At 36.3% G+C, this 27053-nt stretch overlaps 1 protein-coding gene across 1 annotated transcript in view; it reads right to left on the bottom strand.

Annotated features, from left to right (window-relative positions):
- Positions 1 to 5012: 5012 nt before the first annotated feature.
- LOC126744522 (probable cytochrome P450 301a1, mitochondrial) overlaps positions 5013 to 27053 on the bottom strand; it is a 30621-nt gene continuing 8580 nt past the window's right edge. Inside the window, exons 2-11 of the mRNA XM_050451960.1 lie at positions 25241 to 25592; positions 20927 to 21031; positions 20688 to 20804; positions 20559 to 20635; positions 20298 to 20499; positions 20079 to 20241; positions 13908 to 14077; positions 11737 to 11815; positions 5387 to 5593; positions 5013 to 5324 (exon numbers count right to left, since the gene is read on the bottom strand). Of these exons, the coding sequence (XP_050307917.1) occupies positions 5211 to 5324; positions 5387 to 5593; positions 11737 to 11815; positions 13908 to 14077; positions 20079 to 20241; positions 20298 to 20499; positions 20559 to 20635; positions 20688 to 20804; positions 20927 to 21031; positions 25241 to 25584 (1578 nt within the window). The 5' untranslated portion in view covers positions 25585 to 25592 and the 3' untranslated portion in view covers positions 5013 to 5210. The remainder of the gene's footprint in view (positions 5325 to 5386; positions 5594 to 11736; positions 11816 to 13907; positions 14078 to 20078; positions 20242 to 20297; positions 20500 to 20558; positions 20636 to 20687; positions 20805 to 20926; positions 21032 to 25240; positions 25593 to 27053) is intronic.

Here is a 27053-nt window from a genome sequence, read left to right as displayed (position 1 = left end):
AAGAAAGTCTCTACAAGCTAAAGTACTATAAAAAATGGCGACATTTTATATGACATATCAGATGCTAAGTCCGGTAGTCTCGAGGAGATAATTTCGTTTTTGTTACCGCCATCTATATGTCGAGGATTTTTTTATAAAGTTAACTTTAACTGATATCCCATCCACCCGATAAAGTTCTAAAAGAAGTTAACTGTGAAATGTGACGTTATTAGTTAACTTTAAGTTATCTGTCAAAATAGTTTTATAATACCGGGCCTAAAACGTATAAAACGAATATAGGCATGTCTGTAAAAGACTTGCCTATATTCGTAACTTGATGGACTATATTAAAAATTAAACGCTGGTACGATTTAAATATTTGCCTTATTTCTTTCTTTAAGCTTATCGTATAGCAATTCACATTTCTCCAAAGTTTGGTAAACAGTAGCGTAAACGACCTATATGCCCACCTCGCTTTACTCGCTTGGTAAATAGCGCTCTATTACGCATCATGTCATTTTCTGTGTTTTTGAAAGTGGTAGGCATTGATAACGTAGTTAAGTTTAATTTTCTAACTTCCACTGTCTTTATTTTAAATTTAGCACAACGTTTTTGTTGGGAAATATCTTCAAACGTACTCTTGCAGCGTCCCGACATATGTCTAGGTATAGGGGTCTCCAGATGTTGACAATATCATCACTGGCTTGGCTGTGGATTCCTTGGTTTGCGTGATATAAGTTGATTCCAGGAAACTTCTTTTCTTCCAATGTTGTTCATTGCCTAAAATCCTTGTTAAAAATCTTGTAGGATATCCTCCAATTGCTGGAGTTAGTTTCTTGTTAACACTTGATAACGACTACAGATATAACGAAATAATTATTTTTGTCTTTTTATATATTTGCTAGGACTTAATTCTTAAGGAGATTTGGAAAATATATAGATGTTTAAAAATAAAAATATTAATGTTAAATTTTAAACCTTTAATGGAAAAAAATGGTAATATCTTATTAGTTACATTAATTAAGACAACAACAACATCAATAGGAGACATGTCAGGTAGAATGTTTATAAGGTACTCGTTTATTTATAATCTTTATTCTACATGTGGATTAGGATTACTATCTATAATTTTTTACAAATGTATAAAAAATATATTAAAACCTTAATAAGTTTATTAAATGCACGCACACCACTGCTTTTAGGCATCAGTTTCTTCATTGTGCGTCTCTGTTGAAAAAGGAGAGACAATTCATCTATTCCATTTAAGGCAATCTATTCTCTAAGGGAGAGAGTTGGATGAGATATATCCAAAATTCTGCTGCGCATTGACAACAGAACAGGACAATCACAATCGTATATATGGTTGCATGCCCTACATAGTGGGTTCATGCTTACTGTCAATTTGAAGAAATTAATTAATGGTGACCAGTGAAAATACTTGTTACCAGGCGTAGTTTTCTTTTATTCAGGGACAATTGGTGGATTGCCTCCGACTTGGCCGGATAGTTGTGAAGCTTCTTAGATAAATTGCAGCCATGGGTGTTAATCCTCTCCGTTTTTAAAAAAAGCGTATGTTTGATTCAGCTCTGATGTTTGCCCTAGCCATACCTACGAAAGGCCCACTACAGCCTTTTCAGAGCGGCGGCTTACTCTTGCCCTAGTTTTGGTGGTTAGTTCTAATGGTGGTTAGTCTAGACAGCACACGAAATGCCTATCTCCAATATCTAGGAATATACACATAGGGAATCGAAAGTAAGATTCCTACCAAAAGTGGGTTATTACCCACGTGAAACCCAAATCCTTCCAACCAAAAACTATATCAGGGACGACATATTACGGGCTAGTCCTCTATATCGACCTTGTCTCTCATGATAGGTATTTATAGGATTTACCTAAGGATCTCTATTGACCCTTATACCTATCAAATAGGTAAATCTTGTGGATCAGCTTCCACATGATAACTCAGAGGCTCGAGCAATCTTTGAACAATCAAGAAATCACCCTAGAAGCCGCCTTAGACATTGAGCCAGCATTTGACAATGCATCCTATGACTCCATTAACCATGCTATAGCTCCACGAACATCCTATCCAACCAAATGCTAAATCATAATAAAAGTGACAACGAGTCTGAACCAAGAGGCACCCGTAAAAGCCAAGGTATGCAGGAAAACGTCGCAAGCATTCTCACCGCTGCTGTGGCACCTCTTATCGGACAGCCTATACTGACACAACTAGAGAAACAGCATATTGCGTTGTCAAGGACAACTAAGGGTAAGCCCTGCAAAAAACGTCCTAGTTGCCTTGACAAAAAGAAGAAAACTAGAGCTCTTAAGAGACTTAGTGCTCTTTGGCGGATACCTGCAACTCGAAGATAAGGTCAAATATCTAGGTGTGACTCTGCATAAAAAACTCTACGAAAAGCACATAATAAATAGTACAAACAAGGCCACGAAAACTCTTATGTACTGTAAGAGAATGTTCGAGACATCATGGGGATTTTCACCAAAATGCTGGGAGTAAATAACAATGGTGAGACCCATCATTATATATGCAGCACCAATATGGCGGCATGGGACAAAACAGAGGACTGTTATTCACACACTCAACAAACTGGAAAGTATAGCCTGTAGGATTGCTGCTCTAAAAACCTGACAGGCCTATCTAATAATACGGCTGAGGCAATATCAGGAGCAAAATATCGGTAAGGATTGAGGAGAGATACTTCTATGTAGTTACGTCAGCTATTACATTTTTTTTTACTTTGTTTTGCCAAGTTGTGGGCCTTTTCTATGACTTAAGTCGTGCTTTTGATAAAAATCAACCACGATTTATTATTACAAAAACTGTATGCTGTGTGTGTGCGTGGTATACCACACAGTTGGGTGACTTCCGTCTTCTAAGTCCTCTATGCGCCAGGCAGATATTGGTATACCACAGGGATCAATATTGGCACCTATCTGAAGAAGATAGATTTGATTTATAAATGAGATTTATTTATATAAGGAATCCAGATGAGATCAAGTTGCAAAAAATTGCAGTAAAGCATGTAAGGATATAAATGACTATTATTGCAAGAATGGTTTAATGCTTAATAATGAGAGGACGATTTTTATGCATTTCTATAAAAAAAAAATATAGATCGTCTTTAGTAATTTGGCTTGAGGAAAAACTGTAATTAAAAGACTAACCACAAAATTTTTGGGCTTAAACCTGGATCAAAAGTTTACTTAAGAATGCCATATTAATATGATTTGTACAAGACTTGAATCATTCTGTTTTCTAATAAGACAAATTAGAGTTAGCATGAAGATGCTGAAACTCGTCTATCAGGGACTGGTAAAGGCTGTCTTGCAATATGGCCTGATCTTCTGGGATCTAACAGGGCACTTCAAGAAGCCATTTATAGCACAAAGGAAAGTTCTGAGATGCATGCAGTTAATTCCGCCAAATGCCTACTGTAGAAGTGTATTTAAATAACTTGGTATTCTCACATTGCCAAGTCTTTATATGTATATTGCAGTGGGTTGATTATATCCTCAAAAGAGATTTAGAGAGAGGATGTGACGTTCACTAGCATAAAACCTGAAATGGCACAACGATCGTAACAAAAGTTGAACATGCTCTATTCGACAAGATGGAGGATCTTGGGCGTATGGCACGAAGAACGAACAGAGCCAAAGTCACACAGCCAGATAAGCCCCTTGTAATTAAGGAGGGAAAGAGGCCACTGGGCACATAAGTTATCCGGCTTAGGCAAGGAGGCTACTCAGTATGGTACACGGTGGCCATACGATCCAAGATCGGGGTAGCAGTGTGCGTACTGGAGGATGGACAAAAGGGCGGGAAATTCACGTTGAACCTGAGCAACCATGGCACTGCAAGAAGGGTAATCCAATGTGTAATGACGGGCGCCAGCAACAGACTGATAGGCTCAGTATCAACATGCTATGCTAGCGATAAAACCGGGAAAAGATATGTCAAACACTCGTTGGAACTTAAGCATAAAAACTACTGGAAACAACTGCCAAAGCTACAACTTTCCAAATAACTTTTGTATAGCTCGCCCTTCAGGAAGGCTGGAAACATACTGAGCCACTTCAGGCAACAACTGCGAAAGATAGCAGAGCTGCTCACAGGCCATGCACTCTGCAGGAAACACCTACATAAACTCGAGAAAGTAGATATACCGCTATGCAGAGGTTGTGAGGAAGCGGAAGAAACCGTTCTCACATTCTATGCTTCTGTAAAGCATTCAACCAGATCAAGGCTATAATCCTAGGCAAAGCCAAACCTTCACCAGAGATGATAAGAACTACACCACTGAGCAAAATACTGGACTTCCTAGAAGCACCAGAATTGAACACGTGGGAGTAAATCTGGGACAATAGGACTGTAACAGAGCAGACAGTAGTGCAGATAATCCCAGGTGCTATCCAGCGTGGAAGTTTTAGTGGGTAACCGGGCACGGGGTTCCATACTACCGGGGGTTCAAGAATTACTGGTGTTCATAAAGAAGTTCATCTTTACCGACAAAAAAAACTCCTGTCACACTGATACATAGATCCTTCACACTCAGCATTGCCTATCTCTCTAACTTGAGAACCTTGTCAGCATGAAGTCCATGTCCCTATGCTATCAGGACATATGAGGAAATGGCATGAAAAGTTGAAAAAATGCCATTCTCAGTGTATCTGTTGAGGCAAAACCAGATAAAGAACGAAGAACATATAGAGCAGAATTGATTTGACACATGTGGTTTCATTCACCCCATCAGTATTCATAAGTGTGAAGACTTATGTGATTTCATTTATCTTGCTTTTATTGAAAAGTAATTTGAACAAAACCACTCCTCAAGATTTTCATGCATTGCCTTTATTTGGACCATGGTACTCTTTCATAGCCCATCTGATACAGTTATTGTAATGTCATCCACAAATAAGCTAAATTTTGCTCTCGTTTTAACAAATCATTAATGTATAGTAAAAGCAAAAAACAATATTAGGTAGACCTTGATCTGAGGGACTTCCATCAATTCAATAAACCATCCAAATTTTATTAATGATAATAACAGGGACAAAAGTCGTTTATTTAAGGTAACATTTTAGTTTATAATAGAATTTGATTGTTGTTAACATCACAAAAACTTTGTAACTCATAATTGCATATACATATTTACAAATAGTTATAAGATAATCGGTTATAATTTATATAAATGTATTCTTGTGTAGCTTTACTCTGGTCTTTCGGTCATCTTAAATTTAAGCTCGCCATCAGGAGCATACATAAAAGTCACTTTATATTCTAACGGTGGATGTAGGTACTCTAATTTGTAAGATCTAATTAACTGCAAATGAAAATGATGCAAATAAATATAAGGCAATATTAGAAGATACAATAAGTACTTACTTTTGCTAATAATACCTGCATTTCTAAATCGGCAAAGCGCCTGCCTAAACACATCCTGGCCCCATAACCGTAAGGTAAAGAAGAAAAGGGATGAATTTTATTGTCGGTACTTCTCGATTTCAGCCACCTTTCTGGCATAAATTTATCTGCTTCAGAAACATATTCCGACATGCAACCAGTAACTAACGTTGGGAAAACCACTTGAACCTGAAAATTATTGATTTGACAGCGTTAGACAGTTTTTTTTATAACATGTATATTAACATTTTGTTTGTTTTAGTTTTGATTTCATTTTAAATCTAATAGTTAAAGGCCAATATAATATGTACAAATTGTGGAAATCTTTTTGGAGAACTATTATATATTAGTTGTCCTAACACGTAAAATTTATTTTATTAAAGCGATAATGGTTTCAGCTAACGCCAAAGACTCTTTTAAAGATATGAACTTATTATATTTATTAAATAGCACAATCTGAAGTTTCTTTGTGAACTCTGGCTAATTAATAACGATCCTATTATGAAAATAAAGTTGGATTTTAATAATGATTTTCCAATAGAATGCTCCCTTTTAACATACATATCTCCTCGTTCACAACGTTCCATTCAATTCACACCGTTCCATTCGTTGTTGATCAAAGCAACGCTGGAAGTCTTTCCACCTTTTCCATCTACTCCAAACTGGGATCTTTTCAAACAAACTTTTGGGAATAAGGTGGTAAATCAGGTAAAGGCGGCACATGTTCGTACACAGGAAAGCCTCGAAAGGCTAAATAATGCTCCACAGACAGCGCGTTACGGGCAGGTGCATTGTGTAGGTTTCCAGTGCATCGCTAAATTTAAAACCCGTATTAGAATATCCAGGTTTCAGAACAAGTGATGATATTTTCCATTAACTCAGGCTCTCCATTTATTCTCTTAAACAAATGTAAGCAGATCTGTTGACGGACTAGCTTTTGGTCAAATAATATATTTTTTGGGATTAGCTTGACACAGACTTTCTCCATGTTCTTTGACAATTTCTTCATCCACATTTACAGACTCAGCAATCATACGACGGTCCTAGACGATGGTCATTTCTCTTGGCCTTCGGAAACCAGGTATACAATTTAAATGAGACAGAGAATTATCACCATAGATATCTTTTAACAAATTATAGCACTATAGCACGTGTTTTGTTTTTAATTTAACTACAAATTTCATTGATCTGTTGCTCATATTTTTCATCAACGACGTGTTTTACGCAGTACATACGATTATAATAAGAAAATGTTTTGATAAATGACAAAAATAGTTACATTTAAAACAAAACTTGTCAACTCCTAATCAGTTCTTTCTTGACTTCCAGAGTTACCTCTATGAGTAAGTAACAACCTATAAGTAAAAACTTCAAAACTAACAGCCTAAGCCTAACGCATATATTTACATTAAACTCCTGGGCTCTTAGCTGTTTCACTCATCCTCTCTGATAAAATCTATGTTAAGTGTAAGTGTGCAAAAGTACTAAGTAAAAAAAAACGGTCGAGTTTAGTTTTTACCATATACCTCTAAACTCTACTGATAGTACTACTACTCTAGTGATACTAATACTGATAACATCCCATTACAACTGTGAGCAAATTTTGAAGCCAAGACAGAGAGAAAGCAATATCAAACATAATAGCTTTGTTCGCGGTGACAGTCCTAAACAAGTTTAGAATTACTTCGCATGCGCATTGTTAAAAAGAGCGTTCGTGGTGACCATTTCTGAACTTCTTGTTCGAAATCGCTTGTTCGAGGATGTTTTGTTACTTGTTCAGGATCAATCTGTAACTCATTCTATCGATCCTTGAACTCTCATTGGAATTTTGAGTTCTGGACTTGCGCAGTAGATTTTTAATGACATATTTAAGGTATGTCGACTATTTACTGATTTTGTGTTTATTTTCTTACAAGTGGAGCTTATTTTATTTTATTTTTAAATTTAAAACCAATAATAGTTACTATTATAAATAATAATTGCTTGTCCTACTGTTTTTTTATTAGTTTTATGGGAAGTTTGTTACTTAAATAGCAATTCCTGTTTAATTAAATCGATTTTGTTTTAGATTAGTCGTCCATGATAAAATTATCATGTCTGATCATTTGAGTTCCAGTGATGAGGACTTGGAGAACCTCTTAGAATTTACCGATGTTCCCAAAAATGTTGGATATTTTGATTGTCCCATAATCTGATGATAACCGTATTTTCAACATTTTCGAATAAGCTCAGCACTGATGAATGAACTGGCAGACGGTTCATTCATCAGACGGATTTTCTGCATACCTATAATATAAAGAACAGAAAGGAGAAGAAAAAATAACTCCATTAAAATTTATTACAGTATTTCTTAGCCATTTCTCTACTTTAAATCCTTACTGTTTTAAAAAAAAAGTCATTTCTAAACGAAAGAATCGAAAAACATAACCTATACTAACCCAAACAAATTTAGATGTTGACAGTTGTGAATCACTTCCGCGTCATCCTTCACCCAGTCAACACGTGGTTGTTCTCGTCCTTTCCTATCCTACGGATTCCTTTCCTTGACCCTTTCCTAGCCCTTGTCGTTAGTACAACGTGCTTTTCAGAATTAAACTTTGTGAAAGTTTCTATCCCACTTCCGCGTTATCTTTCATCCCATCAATACGTGGTTGTTCGTCCTTCCTATCCTTTAAATCCCTTTTCCAACCCCTTGCCGGTGGTAGCCGATCCTATTCACGCCGCTAACCAGGCCGGATGATGCATCGTGGGGGAGGCGACATCGTGCATTGAAAAGTTTCGATTGTGATTGATAATTTAATATAGTGAAAGTGTCGATTCGGGGAACAGGGTACATACCCGACGGTTTTCCCGAATCTCCAAATCGTGCTGGCAAATTGCCTCGTAGCAGAGCCATCAATTGAACGGAACAACAAGACAGTCGTGAATCGTTCGCGGTTGAAATAAATTCCGAACCAGTAATGATTCACGCATGCGCATATCCTTAAAGGATGAAGAGTTCCTGACTGATCAGGGATGTGTTCAGAACTGTCACCGCGAACAAAACCAATGTTAATTTGGCATATACTAGGGATCTCGTAGTGAAAAACTCTCCGATGCGCATGAGTGATATCGAGCTTTCCTATTGGCTAGTCATATCCTTCCTCCATCATTCCAAAACGAGGATTAAATAGGTTCGTTCCAAGCGACCAGAAAACCGGTCATCGTACTGTCACGCATTTGCGCTGAACGATCCTGAATGCGATCCAAGCGACCGTTCAGAAATTGGTTTCTGATATTTCGATACATACAAGGAACCGTTTGTAACTTGTACAACTGACTTGCGCAGTAGGTGCTTCAAAGGTATCGATCTACCAGCTATTCTGTTTTAAAAGGTTTTAAATAACCTTAAAAAAAAAGTTAATAAAAAATTATGCATATCTGGTCGCTTGGAACAAACCTTATATCGTTCAAGCTTTGGCCAATCAACAGTAGGAATTTTTAATCATGCGCAGATCGCCAAATTCTACTATGAAATAGACTTATGCGTTATAGCTTGGTCCTCTAATAAACCTGTCTCGCTTTCTTGGCTTCACTTTTGTCGCGATGTTACCAGTATTAAGTTGCTTATATGCATATGGTCGAGTTGAGTTGTTGTCGCCGTGTGTAAGTTGATTTGCGGTCATAAAACGTTGTTCACAAACGATCCCTATTTCTTAATATCCCTTAAACTCTAAGATGGGCCTCTCTCACTTGGTGACCAGGAGATGCAGGATACACAATCGAGTCGTAGTCGCGGTCGAGGTAAGAAATTGTTCACGGATTTATCCCCATTACATTTAATACCAAAGTCATTTAGTGATTAAGTTCAGGTCCATAATCCCTAATGTCCCAAGATGGGTGCTCTCTCTCCAGACCCTTGGTTATTAATTGCAAGTACGTAGTTGAGTTATAGTTAGCTAAATGAGGAGGTGCTAACGAATTATTTCTATTCCTAAAACTCCAAGACGATTTTTTCTCTCTCTTTCTGAACTTTTGCAGATCCATAATTCCACTTAATACTCCAAGACAGATCTATGTCTGTATACTCTTGGCGATTTAGTAAAGGTCTTTAAATACCCTTATACTTTGAAACGTAGTTGTAGTATGTTTCTACTTTACTACGAGTTTAGATGTCGTAAGTTGATGCTATAGGTACCAATTGTTATTAGTCCATAAGTCCTATATTAAAGTCAAAGTCAGGATGTGCTTTATTTGTTTAAAATAATAAATTCTTGTTCATATAACTATTAAAAGTACTTACTTTACCTATAAATAATAAAACAAACAGCACTCTCCAAATATAATATACACATGATAACATGTAATTAAAATTAATCTTCATAAAATTCCAATAAAGAATAATATGCCTTCCCCACAAAAATTATACGCAGTCGTTCTAAATATATTCAATATTTATTGACGTTGCCTCTTTAATGTTGCGTGGTAAGTGACCTTTATGCCTTCATAGATGACAGATTTCTGCGTCAATATAGATGTAGGAATAGGTCGATACAAGTTGTTTACTTGATGTGTCACGTACCATGAATTTATGACGTTGTTTGTTTGAGATGCTAGCCACTTCCAGTATATAGATATTCGTGATGGCAAGAACACTCTCTTTAGTGAACAGAGGTCTACAAAACTCTCCGGGTTTTGCCCTGAAAATGTACCGGAGAGCCCGTTTTTGCATAAATAAAATCGACTGCATAAGACAGTGGCTAGTATTTCTCCAGAAACGGATAGCATTCCTAATACGCGACTCAATCAAAGCAAAAGAAACAGATTTCCCAACCAATGCACCAACTTCCTCAGTTGTTAACCTTACCGCAAAACAGCCTGAAGATATCGCTTTATCGCTTTTTCGTTGGTCGCAAGACCAACAATATGCTCTCCAAAAGCAAGGTTTTTATCTATGGTCAATCCAAGGAACCTGCTGGTGCTGTCTCGCTTGATGTTAATTCAGCCAAGAGTCTCTCCAGGGAGCCTTTAAAGCCCATAACTTTAATTTTGTCTGCATTTAACAACGGAGATTCAAATCAAACCAGATCTTTAAATGCTGTAAATCTAATGCTGCAATGTAGAGACTTGCTGTGTCTAAGATGTGCCACAAAATCGTTATAATGTCTTCAACAAATACAGTAAATTTCCCCTGATATCTAGGTTTGCTAGATCATTAACATACAGAAGAAAAAGCACTGGACCTAAGACAGATCCCCAATTTACTTAGGCTTATCCTCAACAAAGACAAACAGAATAAAGAGAACCAAAAACACACGCTGACGCCGCTCTTTTATTTATAATTAGGAAGCAAACCAAGCTCGCGCTATGCCCCCCCTAAAGCCATAGAGTTACAGGTTTCACAACAGAACCTCATGAGTAGCAGAATTAAATGCTTTTGACAAATCGCAAGAGACTACTGCGGAATCACTGAGGATCATTGCTACTAATTATGATAAGTAGGTAAAGTTACCTGTTCAGAAGGAAACGTGAGTGTAGATAAGGTTAGAATATAGTGGTGGAAAAACCAATGAGGCACTCTGGTTTGGAAGACTTCATGTCTCTGGGTAAACTGTAGGTGTTACCCAGATATTTGAACCTAGAGTGTATGAGTGCTGAACACTCCTGATAACACTCCTTCCCAATGACAATACCATTGTCATTGGGAAGAGAATGTTGGGGGGTTGTCCGCAATATCTATGGTCCGCAATATTGTTGGTGTGGAGATGACTTCTTAAATGCCAGTGTCTGGTAAAACAAGCCGAATTTTTTGTCTTTTTAAGCACAATAGTTGTCTGGTATAGTTACAGTACATGCTGGTATATGGAGTTCCACTACAGAATGTTGCACCAGCTATATTGTTCATTCTGAAGCCATCTGTTTACCCTCTTGTTTAATAATGTATTCCCATTGGAGTCCTGCTACTCCTCTCCTGCTAAAACAAACTACGACAGTCCAAGCAGCTCTTCCCCGAATAGAAAAATGTAAATTTTTGTAATATTTCGTCCGCAATTGAAGGTTAGTAGTTATTTTTGGTAACATTTTAGTCAGTTTTGAAGTTGATCCAATCCAACTATCTACCTCTATCTAACGCGAGAAAAGTGAAAGAGCAGAAGTTGATAATAAATAAGGAACAACAATAAGGTCGATAGTGTCAAGGAAACTCAGGCTAGCGGAAAGAGACTTTTACGCCTATTTGCTGGACACTGGTCCGGGGTTCCCCTATTATGACTATTAGGCAAATTATGAATTATGATGTAATTTACAATCTAAATTTTATTTATAGTAATCTTTTTGATTTTAATGTTACTCACCCCTTTTGGAACTCTATACCCGAGCAAAATCATATCCTCTTGAAGGGTCCTTCCATTTCCAATAACAGTGGAATACATTCTAAAATAATCGGTTTATTATAAAAGTCATGTTCGCGTTTACTGTTTAATTATTAATGATAATATAATGTATATAAACTATAATTAGAATTATTAACAGGATGTCCCAGAATATTTAGCCATCATGAATTTTTTCAGGTTTTGTTTTATCCGGATTCGGATATATCTTAAAAATCAAGTTCTGGTAAGGAGGTGAAAGAATCATACTGGAATTTGAACTCAACTGACCAAAAGGCAGAGGTAGTTTTCAAAGGCATTTAACCGACTGATTGCAGGTTGTTAGATTGAAAGTCGGCATTAGTTGGTTTCCATTCCAATCTTGTAATATTTTTCATCGCTTATTTGATAAAAAGACTTCGATATGTCGAATATAACGATTTTAAATCGACATATTACTAGAGTGATGCATCCCAGGGTAGTAACTTAGTTCAACATCATTCAGTTTATTTGTACCTTTAATTACCTGGAGAATTATCTGAGGCTGCAAGAAGACATATTCTTTACATGACTTGCATCTTTGAGTAATAAAAGTGAAGGAGACAAATTACTGGTAAACTGCTTTAAGTGCAAAACTTCGAACATTTAAAGATTTGAATTAGTAAACAACAATGTAACCGCTTTTTATTAGATTTTTGCTTTTAATAAAAATTGGCTGATGTTGAAAGTCTTTAATAGAGTGGCACATATGCTAACGGCAGCTTATCAGTATGGAGAACGCGATCCAGTTAATGTGTTTATTTAAAGTACAGTTGAAAGAACCTTTAACCGGCAAATTGGTTCTCAAATAAACTAAAGGATGTAAAGAAATATAATAATAATAACACATAGTAAAACACAAAATAAACCTCAATTAACAACACTATATTATGAAAAAATCTGTGAATACTAGTCAGTGTTCGTTGTTTACTCTTTCATTTAAAAATAAATAATTGTTTTAAAAATTATAAGACAGTTTCTTATTAAAAGTACAACCCCTGAATTCAAAAATCTATGTACCAAAGTTATAAAACATTAACTTGCTAGTATTTAACTACCCTTTGACATTGTCTTACCGACATTGTCTTTGTTTTCGTACAACACGACGTTCTCCGACCGTTATCAAGTGTAAACTAAAGCAATTTCCTATTCTGCAGGCTTACATATGATTGATGGGATCAATGAGGCGTGAATTCTGATGATGCGTGAAGAGAGCGTCTGCTAGAAGAGGTCTCCATACGTTGGGAACATCCACACTGGATTGGCTGAAGACGCTCTGGTTTTGCGTTATATAGACAGCTTCCAGAAATTTCCTTTTTCGCCAGTGTGATTCCTTCCTTAGGATTTTTGTTTCAGATCAGTGAATGTTATGGCCGTTTGTCCAAGCAAGTTCAGCGATGCCTGATCTGGCTACTTCTCCAGTGATCGTCCATTTGCGATGTTCCTTGGTCCTAACTGCCAACGGTCTTTTGGTTTCGCCAACATACGAGTCCCCACACTCACAAGGGATCTGGTAGATGGGGGAACAGAACTTCTTATTGTATTGCCAGATCTAAAGGCGGTTTTTAGATTAAACTTCTTAGCAATTCGTCGGATTTTCTCGGATGTACCTTTTATATAGGGGATTGTGAGAAGCCCAATTGATTCATCCTCTTGCTTGGTTCTGGTTTCCTTCGCCATCTACCTCTGGATATTTTTCTGGATAAGTTTTTTGGGATAACCGTTCTGCTGCAGACCTTTAGTAAGAAGTGCTACTTCCGCCTTAAAGTCTGCGTCGTTATTGCAGATGGTTACAGCTCGGTTTTACAGAGACCTGATGATTCCTACACTATAAGATTCCCTACACTATAAGAACGTCTGTGTATCGAAAACCCACGCATACTGGCCAATACCTACACTTTGATTCTAATCACTCTGGTTCGACTAAAGTTAATCCGCGATTATATTAAAGGAAGAGAAATTTGAACTCATGTCACAAAAGATAGATGTTCGATATATATTGAACTTGGTACTAAAGCCAAATAGAACAGGGTTTTGAGGATGTGAGCCACATAAACTGAGACATCGTGTTCACGCTGAAAATAAGAATCCTTTCGTTCCGTTTTTATAAATTTTACCTGAAAACTTCTTTTACAAATGCTTTAAGGAAAACCATTTCGTTAAGTTTTTCGGCAGTTAGTGGCTCCTCTTTACTTGGTAATACTCTCTTTAGTTCCTGGTACAATTTTTCTTGCTGATCCTGCCTTGTTGCTAATTGGTACAAAATTGAACAAACTGCCATAGATATCTAAAATTAAAACATAATTAGTCTATAGATTTGCTTAAACAATATAAGTATTTTAAATAAATTAAAGGAATTATATGTTTTATGGTTATGCTCTGTCCAAAATACCCTGCTGAATCTGAAATGTGTAATAATATCATAATATAGTATGTGCCTAGTAAAACATTAGCGGGAGAGAGCAACAGTGACAACAGCGCTAATAATATTTTCAAAAAAGAAGATGAATGCTTATAAACAAGCTTTTATTAGAGTATTCCAGTATTCTATAAGAAAAGGTAATTAAAAATAACGAGAACACGCAAGCCAGCAAATCTAACTGCACCAGATCATACGCTACACGTGTCAATACTGTCAATTGATCGGCAACCAGAAATCGACTGTGCCGATGAGTGCATCAACATAGGAATCAATAAGTGAACATCATTCATTTCAAACTTCTTACCTTCAGATTCAATCAAGTGTTTGATTCTAATAGACAGTATCACCGGTAACCACATGTATGACATTTGAACTTTGAAGTGTCATTTATCGTATTTCCCTACCGATATCCCCCGCTATCTTACGGACGATAGACATAACCATAAACATAGCGAATCGCATGCGCCTTAATGTTGTTCACATTATTGTCAAATAGTAATAATTAATAATGCAAGTTTATTTAGTCTCCTTTTGTCTGGAACAGTAAAAAGACATTTGTTTTTTTTATTTTTCCTCAACACAAAACTAAATTCCAGTGTCTTGACAAAATTCAAGAGAAGTAGGGTCAGATTTAATAATAAAATAACCAAATACTTCTAATGGACATCCTAGCAAATAATCCTTATATTGATCCAGCAAAATAAAACATCATACACAATAATTGTGGTCTGATTCTAGAGCTGCAAAATCCTCAATCATATTGTAACTCTAGGTACTTTCCCATTTTTAAATAAGGCTATCTATTTAAATTAGATACAATATTGTAGACCTAATATTAATAAAATATCTATAGTTTGTTTAATATCCAATACAAATGAGGTTAAAAAATGTAAGGAGTAAAAACCACAATGAAAACGAATTTATTGCTATCGTCAGGTTAGCGGTAAATGTGTCACCTATTTCGACAACACGTAAGATAACGTTTATGTCTATGTTAAGCGTCAAAACATATGCATCGTCGAAAACTGCCTAATATAAACAACAACGGCCCGACATATTAAAAAACGGGATACTGTTATTACCGCAACAGCATTTAATGAAAATATAATATTGATTCGATTTTCCTTGCTTTTCAGCACCTGCATTAAGCATTGGTATTTTCAAATTGCAGATTTCCCCGTTGGCTGGATGGAATAATTAACCGGGGTACGATGTATATCCAAATTTTAATACATAAAAGAGGAAATACTCCGTCACTCGTCATATGGGAAGTAGAAGAAGTTAAGGTGTTTCACAGGAGTAGTAAGGTCACATAACGAAAACTCATCGCAACCTAGCAACATAATGTAGGTTAAGCTTTAGACATTCGAACTGTCGATGTAAAAGATAATTGACACAGGCCAGAGAATAAAGGCTATATATTTGTATTCTGTGATAAAGGCCACTTTCCCATCTGAGCTCGTTGAGTCAACATCAATTATTTATGTTTCCGAACTCATGAACAATATTTAACATGGCGCAGTAAATTAAGAATCCTACGTGTTTGCATGATTTTCTATAGCATGATTTTCTATAGCAAAGTACTGAAATATTTATTGATTTAGAAAATTTACATTTGGGAATTATGTATAAAAGAAAATATCTTTTAACTGGCCGCCAAGTCTTTGCTGGCATATGCGTACCTTTTTGATGAACTTTTCAGTAACGATATTGTATGCATTTGGTGGTGTTTTATTGATACATCATCTAATTTCCGCTTTCAATGCTTCGATGGTTGCAGACTTATTGGTATAAACTTGTGACTTCAGATAACCCTACAGCCAAAAGTCTAAAGGCGTTAAATCCCAAGACCGGGAAGTGACATGACCAGAAGCAAACGTGTGCAAGATCGTCAATGTTTCACGGGAGATATGACATATGGCATCGTCCTGCTGCACCCACATGTTGTCAAGATCAATGGCTTCCAAATGAGGCACAAGAAACTGTTATCATAGCACGATAAGATTCGTCAATCACCGTTACTGTATTACCTTTTTCGTGTTCAATGAAAAACGATCCAGAAAAGCCGCTAAACCATAATGCACACCATACAATGACACGTTGTAAATGTTTTGCTTTCTGATGAATTATTCGTAAATTTTCTAAGCTCCAAATGCTACAGTTTTGTTTATGAACGAAAATTCGCAGGTTGTTCAAGGATTCATTTGGTGAATTCACTTCGCGATTTATGGTCTGCTGGCAGAAATAGTAAAGTCAATTGGATTTTGTAGGCATGCAGCTGCAAATCTTTAGTGAGGATTCCCCAAAGGGTGGTTGTTGAAATGTCTTCGTGTTCTGCGTTCTTGTGTTCGATTTGAAAAATTTCGTCCATTTTATTTAAATATGCGAAAAGTCTCGAGTAAGTAAAGTACTTTTGAGATCGAGACTTTGTTTTTTCGCATACTTCTGTTCGATAACGAACTACTATAATGTTTTGTTCTGAACAACGAGACTCTACGAGCTCGTATCGTATATTCCACATCACTAACCGAACCAGTCCTTTCGAATTTGTTGATTATTCTTTTCACAATAGATGAATTTGGAACATTATTTCGATCGAACATGACGGTCGCAATTTACGAATAGTGGCAATTAAACTTTCAACATGTTGATAATAATTTTTGACAATCGGGACGTGTTGTTCTACCGTTTACTAATTCCCATCTGTCGACTTTCGATCTGCCACGTCATAATGAAGTGATATTGTGACTGTCAAACATAGCGCGCAATTCAAATTTTGCGTTCTTATTAAAACACCCTTTATTTGGATTTTTGGACTTGGACAACCTGACGTCCTTCATGCACTATTTAAAAGCTACAGAACTTATTAAAAAATACGACAGTATCTGTGGGGAGACGATAAACTACGAATTTTTAATAAAAAAACAACACGCAATAGGAAGGCACTTTTGGAATTGCGCGGCATTTTTTCAATCTTAACAGGCCAAAAAAAAAATATGTAAACAATTTGCGATTATAGCCATGGAACGACATACGGTCGAACAGCGAATGACTTGAATGAATAATTATTATTAAAACACGCTACAAGTATGAAGAATGAATTGCGTGGCATTATTGGTCGACACAATGCGCCAAATCACACGATCGCTCTAAGTCGACGTGACAAATTTGAGCAAAATGGTTCTGTCGTGGACGTAAAAACATCAGTGCGTCATTCTACTATAAGGTGTATTGAAAACATTGCCGCAGTTCGTGAAAGTGTTGGCGAGAATCCAGGAACATCTATCAGTCATTATGCACAGCAGTTGCACATTTCAAATAGTACTATTCCATGTTAGAAGATTCAATTGACTTAAGAATTAAAGCCATTGGACCATGCGAGACGCTGTATATTTTCTTCTTGGGTATTGCCAAAACCACAAATGGATGTCGATTTTTCGAAGAAAATTCGGTCCACCTATGAGGCATACTTCCACCTTAATGACTTTGTTAATAAACAAAACTGTTGGATTGCGAAGAAAATCCAAGAATTATTCATGAAAAGGTCACTATTTGGTCCGAACTTTGTACAAGTGTGAGTCTTGGACGGTATTTCTTCGAAGACAAGCAAGAAAATAGGGTTACTGTAAAAAGCAAACGCTATTGTAACATACTCACTGAATTTTTATGGCCCTAAATCGATGGTATGGATACGGAAGATATGTGGTACCCACAGGAGGGTGTACATGTCACACTACACGCGAAGCTGTTGAGTTGTAGCAAGGAAAGTTTCCCGGTCATCTGGATCATGTGTCGGGAAACAGGGCTGTCGGTCAACCCAGAAAAGACCGAGCTAAGAGGCGGAATTTAATAGGCTTTAAACCTCCCATTATGTATCAGACTCGCCTAACTTTGAGGCAGCAGGTCAGATACTTGAGAGTAACTTTAGACACAGGCTCACGTTTAATACTTACGTACAGCAGGCAGTAAATAAGACAATAATAATATGGCAATTACGGCGAACAATATGTACAAGATGGGGTCTAAAACCCCACGTTCTACAGTGGCTTTATACTGCATGGGAATTACTGGAGCCATGAGAACAACACCTGCGGCACCACGAAATATTCTTCTTGGGCTACCGGACCACCCAGTCTGGATTGAGAGGGACGATATGGCGGCGCATAAGAGAGACAAGGCCATATGACGATTGCTCTCAGGATGTGTAAGAACCTACCAATTCTGAGATCCAGATGCACTACAGGAAGTGGCAAACTAAGGTTTTAAGTCGAAAAATCCCGACAAGGGAAGAATGGTCGGCAAACCAAATTAAAGAGCCAAATGGCATCCAGGTACACAGTTGGATCATGGATGAAAAGCACCAATTCGGACGGAGCTCGAGTGTACAGGATGGAAACGAATACAGGGAAATCCTTCCCGCTAGGGAAACACACCACAGTTTTCCAAGCGGAGGTGTTTGCTATACTCGAAGTAGCAAACAAACGAGAAACATTGGCAGGTAACGGGGAGATTTGCATCTACTCCGATAGTCAAGTTGCCCTCAAGGCGATTCAGAAACCCAGGGCCAGCTCAGCGCTCCAGAAATGCAGAGACGCATTGGAAAGGCTTGCAGTACACAGGGAAGTGAGACTGAGGTGGGTCGCAGGACACCAGGGTGTCGGGGGCAATGAGCGGGCCGATGAACTGGCAAGACAAGGTTCCGTTTACCCCTTCATAAGTCCCGAACCTTGTCTCCCAGGCACTTAATAATTGGGCCTGGGAAAAAACAAGTAAGAATTGGAGAAGGATAGAAGGATGTAGACAGGCCAAGGAAATGATACCAGACCATGACGGCTGTAAAGCAAGGCGACTGCTAACAAAGACCCGACAGAGTATCAGAGACTTGGTGGGAATCCTGACTGGGCACAATAGTTTAAACAAGAATCTATTGACTCAGTGAAAACCGCGCATTGGGAGTAGGGGTGGGTGATTCTGGGGTTGGTGAAAAGGGACTATTTAGGCCTACTTGCCGAGCTAGCCTAGCCCACTACCTTACTACTACCACACTTAATACTACTACCACTAGCCCACCCTTATTACTACTATTACTACTACTACTTCCTGGTCATGTCATTTCACGGAATGGAGATCAGAACTGGTCCGAAAAATTGTGTAATTTTATGCCTTGTGGTGTCTTTCTCTAGTTTTTTTTGAAGTAAAACATTTTTACGCACTCATTAGTTAGGGAGTAAGCTGGCGAATGTGTTATGAAAAGTGTAATTGGGCGAGGCGAACGGTAGTTGAACAGGAGGTATGAGTTAGTGGAGATAGAAAAAGGAAAAGTTACGGTTCGTATATTACTGTAGGAGTAAGAGAGAGTACATATATATATATATATATACTGTCACCCAAGTCGAGGCATTAAAATGTGTTTCCATGAGTATAGAATGAATTAAAGAACCTGCACAAATATTTTTTTAAAAATTCGAGGCACATTTCAACCCACAGAAGAATCTCACATATCAAAGGTTTAAGTTGCCGACCAGCAGACAGAAGGGACAGTCGACTGATCAATCGGTCTAAAGAGTTAGTCACTGAGTTTGACAATCGTTCAGGAATCGTTGATGGGGTATCTTTTGGTAACATTGAGAGAAAAATTAATGGGAACAGAAGGAACTCTGAAGGAAGGCATTAAAAGGTGATACCTGCCGACATGTGTTTCTGCTTTTTGGCTTCTTCAGGGCAGGACAACCAAAGAAAAGAGTGAGATAAACAAAACATAAGGGATCACGAATAAGAGCGAACTACCAATTCTCATATTTTCAGAGCATATTGTTACTAAATTATAAAAAGGCCTCCCAAATATCTAATCTAATATTATAATTACCGTGTCTATTCCAACCAAAATCAGATCTAGAGCCAAAATATAAGCAACTTTTGGATCTGGTTCATTAACTAAAATTCTTTCTACTAACGATAAATCTTTTTCATTTTTTATGGATTTTTTTTCCATTTTTTTCATTGCCTCATCGATATGCCTCATACATACTCTAAAACAAATAATGTTATCTTCTCCAGCTTTGACAGTGCATAAATTAATTATTACTCTATAAAGTAATCCATGTTTTTTACATATTTAGTCCAGATAGTTGTTGGAAAATATCTCCAAAATGGAAATCTTAGTTCCAAGATTGCGATATTCCTTAATGCATACTTAGCGGCTTCTATTATCTTTAAAGCTTCTGAATCTGCAGACAGATTTGAATCTAAGCAACCTAGTCGCACGTCCAGAGCAACTCTGCCAATGCCTATGAAAAAGGACACATCAATTTTTAATTTGTTTATATTGTGAAAATATTTTACTTACATTCTAAAGCCCACTTATGGATTTCATTATCATAGTCGGCGGGCATTTCATTATTATCATTTTTTAACTCTAACATCCTGAAAAACAATAAATAAAATAAAATTCCAATCTATAGTCTAGTATTCTTGCCTTCTAATAAAATCATTTGTAACTGCTTCTATCGGTTCAACGTATTTTTTAACAGTTTGCAGTTGCAATATTGGTTTTTGTACTTTAGTTCTAAATGTTTTCCAAGGCTCACCATGTCTACATAACAATATAAATATTAATAATGAAAAAAATGATATTTAGATGTATGCTGCAAACGATAATTGTTTATATTTTTTAGGATTTTATATGCGCAAAGATTCAGGTAGGTACCTACTTACACGCCAACTACTCCACCTTCTTTACCGAAAAAATCTTTTCTTACTTCACTCTTGTATTTCACTAAACAAGGCATCGATGGTCTAAATGGTGTGGGACCTTCTTGTCTAAAATACGAAAACCAGGTTAACATTAATAGCCTAGCAAATAGTAATTTTGGTTAAAACATATAATAATAATAAAATTAATAATAATGACGTAAAAGAAACTCAAGATCCAGTATATTACATGACGTTGTCATTTGGGCCAAAAGAATATTGAAAGCGACACTATCTAGTAACGAGTCTCCAACTGAAGCTAAACCTTCTATCAACAGATAAAGTATACCCCGGAGCCGATACCTGACGAGCACATATTATACTAGGACTTATAGATCACCGAGTAACAATAGAGCTCACTGAATTTAAAAAATCAGATTGAAAGGAAATATTTTGTAAGAAATTACATAGCCTTTAACCTGGTCAGTAGATATAATACAACCCACATGGTCAACTCAATTATTGAGGCTTGATAGAATTTAATAACTTCCCTACCAACGTCAGGAACTGTGATAATCTGCAGTTTAAGAGGTTTTTGAGAAAATGTGTTTTAAGTTAATGATCTACTGTTACGTCAATCTTATGAAATTTAAATTTAATATGAAATTTAAAAGGCCCGAAAGGTTTCACGTTTTTTTTGGTCCGTTGTACTATTTGTTTTTTGTTGTTATTTTTGAGTTTTTACCAAATTTTTTTTTACTAATTGTTATTTTGTACCATTCTTTTTAGAATGTCGAGTTTGGGTTCGACACCGGGTTCCACATATTTTGAATGTTACTATTGTGGCTTTTTAATTAATAGTCTGTGCCAAAATTATTTGGAACACCAAGTTTTCCAAGTATATATGGAGGAGAACCAGGGTTTTACTTTCAAGCTTTGCGCCAATGTGGGTAATATTTTAACTTTAGTGGACAAAAACACAGCAAATTAGATGAAGGAATATTGGTTTCATTCGTTTATGCCAGAAAACCTCTATGGGATCCGAGAACCCCTTTACAATCAAGGCATAAAAATAGGTTAAAGTAATTGTGGGAGGTCAAAACTGTAAACACCAATAACTCGAGTAAAAATATACCATCATTTTATGGATACGCGTGTCTTTATTCCTAGTGGATGGGATAAAAGTCACTGATAGGCTTGACAGCATCAGTCTGAATCCACATTGGTACGTAATTACGGATACGTGAGACTGTCAAGCCTATCCGTGACTTTTAGTCCATCCACTAGAGACAAACGTATCCGTAAAATGACGTTATATTTTTACTCGAGTTTTTGGTGTTTACAGTTTTGACCTCCCACAATTGCTTCAACCTATTTTTATGCCTTGATTGTAAAGGGGTTCTCGGATAGGTTTTCTGGCATAAATGAATGAAACCAACATTTCGTCATCTAATTTGCTGTGTTTTTGGCCACTAAAGTTAAAATATTGTCCTCATTATCGCAAAGCTCGAAGGTAAAATCCTGGTTCTCCTCCATATATACTTGGAAATAGTCACATTTAAAATATTTGGAACTCGAGATCGAACTCAAACTCGATATTCTAAATACAGTATAATCCATTTATAATGAACTCTCTCATAATGGAAACTCGCATGTAATGAACGAATTTTGAAGTCCCGGCTTAAACATATGTAAAATCCTCGGACAAGATGTACTCGTTTATAATGGAAACTTGCTTATAGTGGACTAAAAATTAGTCTACTGTGTCTATAATAAGCGAGGTTTTCTAGGAAGAGACAAGCTTTTATTCGAGCTCGCGCTAGTGATATTGAAAAAGGAACTTCTCAGGCGAATGTGTGTTTAAAAATGGGGTTAAGAAAACTGTATCGAATATTTGGAAGGAAATATATAAGAAGAGTCGCGAAAAAATTCAAAATGATTGGAAACTTAACGACCAAAAGAAGAAAAAAATGCGTTTGTCTTCACATCCCCAGGTCGACGAAATGTTATTCAAGTGGTTTCAACAAAAAAGGGCAAACAATTTTCCAGTAAGTGGGCCAATGTTACAAGTCAAGGCAAAAGAATTTGGAAAATTAATCGGCGAGGAGTTCACATGCAGCTCTGTATGGATTGATCGCTTTAAAAAAAGGTATAACATTGTGTTTGGAAAAATATGCGGTGAGTCGGCTTCGGTAGATAGAAATATTACAGATGAATGGTTGGCTCATGTTTGGCCTCTGATAAGTAATGACTATACAGAGGATGACATATCTAAGGCCGACGAAACTGGGATTTTTTATAAAATGTTGCCCGATAAAACTCACAAGTTAAAAGGTGAAATATATAGTATGGGAAAGATGGCAAAAGAACGTATCACAGCAATAGTTTGCGCTAATGCTTCTAGAACCGAGAAACGAAAATTACTATGTAAGTTTAAGAGTTTATAAATGTAATTTGAAATTCGATTACAATTTTTAGATTTATTTTGTTGTTTAATACATACTGTGGTTTAAGCGTTACGAATACACTTTCTGTTGTTTTAGGAAAATTTCAAAATCCTTGGTGTTTTAAAAACGTTAAGACTCTTTCTGTAGACTATTCCTGGAATAAGAAAGCTTCGATAACATCACTGATTTTTGAAGATTATTTAAAAAAGTGGGACAGAAAGCTCTTCAAAGAAAATCAAAAAATTTTATTGCTAATGGATAATTGCCCGGCTCATCCGGAAATTAGACTCCATTGCAAGTTAGTTTTTTTTACCACCTAATGTAACATCAGTTCTACAACCCATGGACCAGGGTGTCATTTGGAGTTTGAAACAAGTTTATAGGAAACAAATGCTGATGAAAATAATGTAGACTATGGAAAATACTACTAATATTCACAAAAGCATTACTATTTTGGAAGCTGTAAATTTGTTAAGTCTTGCATGGAATGAGGTTTCTACGCAAACGATCCATAATTGTTTTCGTCATGCCGGGATAGTAAAAGCAACAGCTACTACCACTATGGAATCCGATCCTGAAGATGACCTTCCACTGGCCGAGCTGATAAGAACGTTACTGTAAGAGGAGAATTATTTGAGGCAGACTTGGTAAATCAAACACTTCACGAAGAAGTTGAAGATATTGAAGATGATACAGCAGAAGAAACCGAGGTAACCACAGAAGAGGCTCTTAGCTGTGTACAAATATTACGTTATTGTCTACAGGAAGAGAATAGCACTGAAGTGTTTTCAAAATTAAATAAACTTAAACTTATTTTGCAAAACAATTATATAAAAAAGCATTCGATTCAAAATAAAATAACCGACTTTTTTGAGAAATAGTGTTTTTATGTTTTTATAAATATGTATGATTGTGTATGTACATATATGTACATATGTATGTATGTACCTGTTTACTAATAAAATACAGTTTTTAATTAAATTGTGCATACATAATTTGTTTCATTTCATAAGATGGACACTCGGGTATAATGAACTATATCTCTTGGTCCCCTCAAGTCCATTATATGCGGATTACACTGTACAATAGTACAAAATAACAACTAATAAAAAAAAATTTGGTAAAGACTCAAAATAAAAAACAAATAGTACAACGGATTAAAAATACGGACTGAAGTTCAAATTAACCAACTTCTATCCGTATTTTCCTTCACGTAGGTACGTGAACCCTTTCGGGTCTCTTATTAGCTGACATAGCAATCACGTGGTCCCAACGTATCCGTAATTACGTACCAATGTGGATTTTAAGCTGTCTAAGTTTTTTTGTTTAAAGGTAATATATCTAATATGTTCTCTTTGTTTTACGTATGTTTTCATATTTATTTCAATTTATTGTGTCTTTTTAATAATTTTCTTTGGAATTCGACTAGCTTCACAATTGGGTTCTGATCTGACTTCTTGACGTGTTATTTCTAAAAACCGGGAGTCTGTATTTGGCTTCTTCTAGTAAGTAAATTAACTGAGATACCCTGATTAGCCTGCGGCAACGTCGGCGACCTGACCTAGAAAACATGTTATGTCGTAACATACTCGAACCATTAACACGAGCCGACCTTGCTATGCAGCCTCAGCAGTACCATCGATTGTTGATATTTCGCAAATGCCGCAATAGTGGAACGCAATGTTTAGCAATTTGATTCTATGGCGTATGTATAATTATTATTATTGATTTTTAAAAGAGAATGACTTTTGTGAAATTTTAGTGGGTTTTGTCAAGTTTAATAATTTTTATTGTCGCTTCTCCTCTAAAAGGTAAACTGGATATGGTAAATGGTACATTTAAGATATCGAATGAAGATTAAGGAAAATAAATAATAAATAAATCTTTTTACCTGTAGATCTTCTCAATTTCATCTGCATCGTAAATAAACAATAAATCTGGCCGCCCTACTAAACCGGACAATTTAACAATCTTGCCATATTCCTGGTAAAATAAATTTGACAACTTTGCTACATCCGTCACATCGTATTGTCCTAAAATCGGCAATAACCTCCAAGTGTTACCCAAAATTGGTATTGGTTTAGGTCCTGGAATTTCTGAGTAGGCCTTAATATTTTCGGTTACATCACTACTGGTTAACGTCAGATTTTTAGACTTTCCGCGAGGGGGTGTGGCTTGTAAGCGGTCCTTTGTCAGCAATTTGGAGAGACCAATTGTTTTGTTAAGAACTCTCATTTTATTGCCTGTTGGTTTGTGGAAGAAAAAAAAATTAAGATTATCTTAAAAACATGAGATGAGCCTGTTAGTAAGGACCGTATAAATTTAAATGTATGTGCAATATTTCAATTTCAAAGATTCCTAATAATTAAAATATGTACTTGCAAAATATTTCTTGCCCGTTTTTTAATTCTCCTAATACAACAAGGTTCCTTTTAGTATAACAAGGCGCCTTTCTCATATATCCCAACCCCAAATCTAAGATTTCCAAATTAGACGCTACCGCAAATGTTAGCTCTAATACCATAGATTTGTCATCTTTTGAACTTGACAATCTTAACTTTGATGAACTAAGGTATACCCAAACTATGATTGATATCCAGGACAAGAAATTTGAAGAAGCCGACCATGGATCGACCACTCCTAGAAGCCTAAAGACTGACATTATCCTCTACTTTCTAATCAAAAATACTGACTGCCCAAAATAAAAAAGATGAATAAAGACTTATCAGAACTTGTCTGTGCTAGTTGCTTTGAATACAAATATAAGTATAGAAATATATATACACTACATTATTAAAAAGATTTTTTAAAACCAATTTCTAGATTAGTTTCTTGGTATATATCATAAATTAAAAAATAAAGATAAGTTGGTTTTTCACATACTTGCATCCAGGGAACCCACTCTGAATTACGCTATATAAAACGCCCTGTATAATAGAAAAAATTTTTTTCTATAGAATTTAATGAAATATTTAAATTTCCCATTTAAATACCTTTTTTGATTACCACACACTTTTCGATATAATTCATAAACTCTGCCCCACTGTGCGTCGGTAACAACAACAGAAGCAAAGGCAACAAATGTTCCACGTACACCGAAAAGTGGAAAGCATTTAATCTTATTTGGATCCAGATAGCGGCGCTGTCATCATATCTAAGGATGAATGATGATGGCAGCACCAACACAGGTCGGTTATTTATCACCAAACTAGTGGAGAAGAAATTGCCAGTTCTGCTACCTCATTAAGATCGGTATAGCAAGAGGGGAATAAAAAAGCTCGATCTCGAAACGATCTGCAAATATGGTGTACAGGCACTTCAAAAATGGCCCATACAGGCAGTCCTGGATTTACACTAGGGGCAGTCGGGGCAAGTGCCCAGGGCGGCAAATCTCAAAAAAGAAAAGAAAATATTTTCATCGGTTATACTTATAAATTACCATGGGGAATGTTTCCATGTCAAATATTAAGATTTATTAAGAAAAATTGCTTTAATGAAGTAATTGCGAAGATCTCATCGAACAGTTCGCAATAAAAAGTCAGAGGCGTCTTTCGATGAAAACGACACGCTCATATATACATGTTTAGATTTCTATAGCTGTCTATATGTCTGAATATTTTCATTGTCTACATGATCAAACAAGTCTGTAATTAAAAATCCGTCTCCATTTTGCAATTGTATTAAATGATAGAACATTTTACACC

The sequence above is a fragment of the Anthonomus grandis genome, chromosome 14 (assembly GCF_022605725.1).
Source record: "Anthonomus grandis grandis chromosome 14, icAntGran1.3, whole genome shotgun sequence".
In the NCBI taxonomy this organism is placed as follows: Eukaryota; Metazoa; Arthropoda; class Insecta; order Coleoptera; family Curculionidae; genus Anthonomus; species Anthonomus grandis.
The sequence above is the reverse complement of the archived record's forward strand: the minus strand, read 5'-3'. Positions and strand labels throughout refer to the sequence as shown.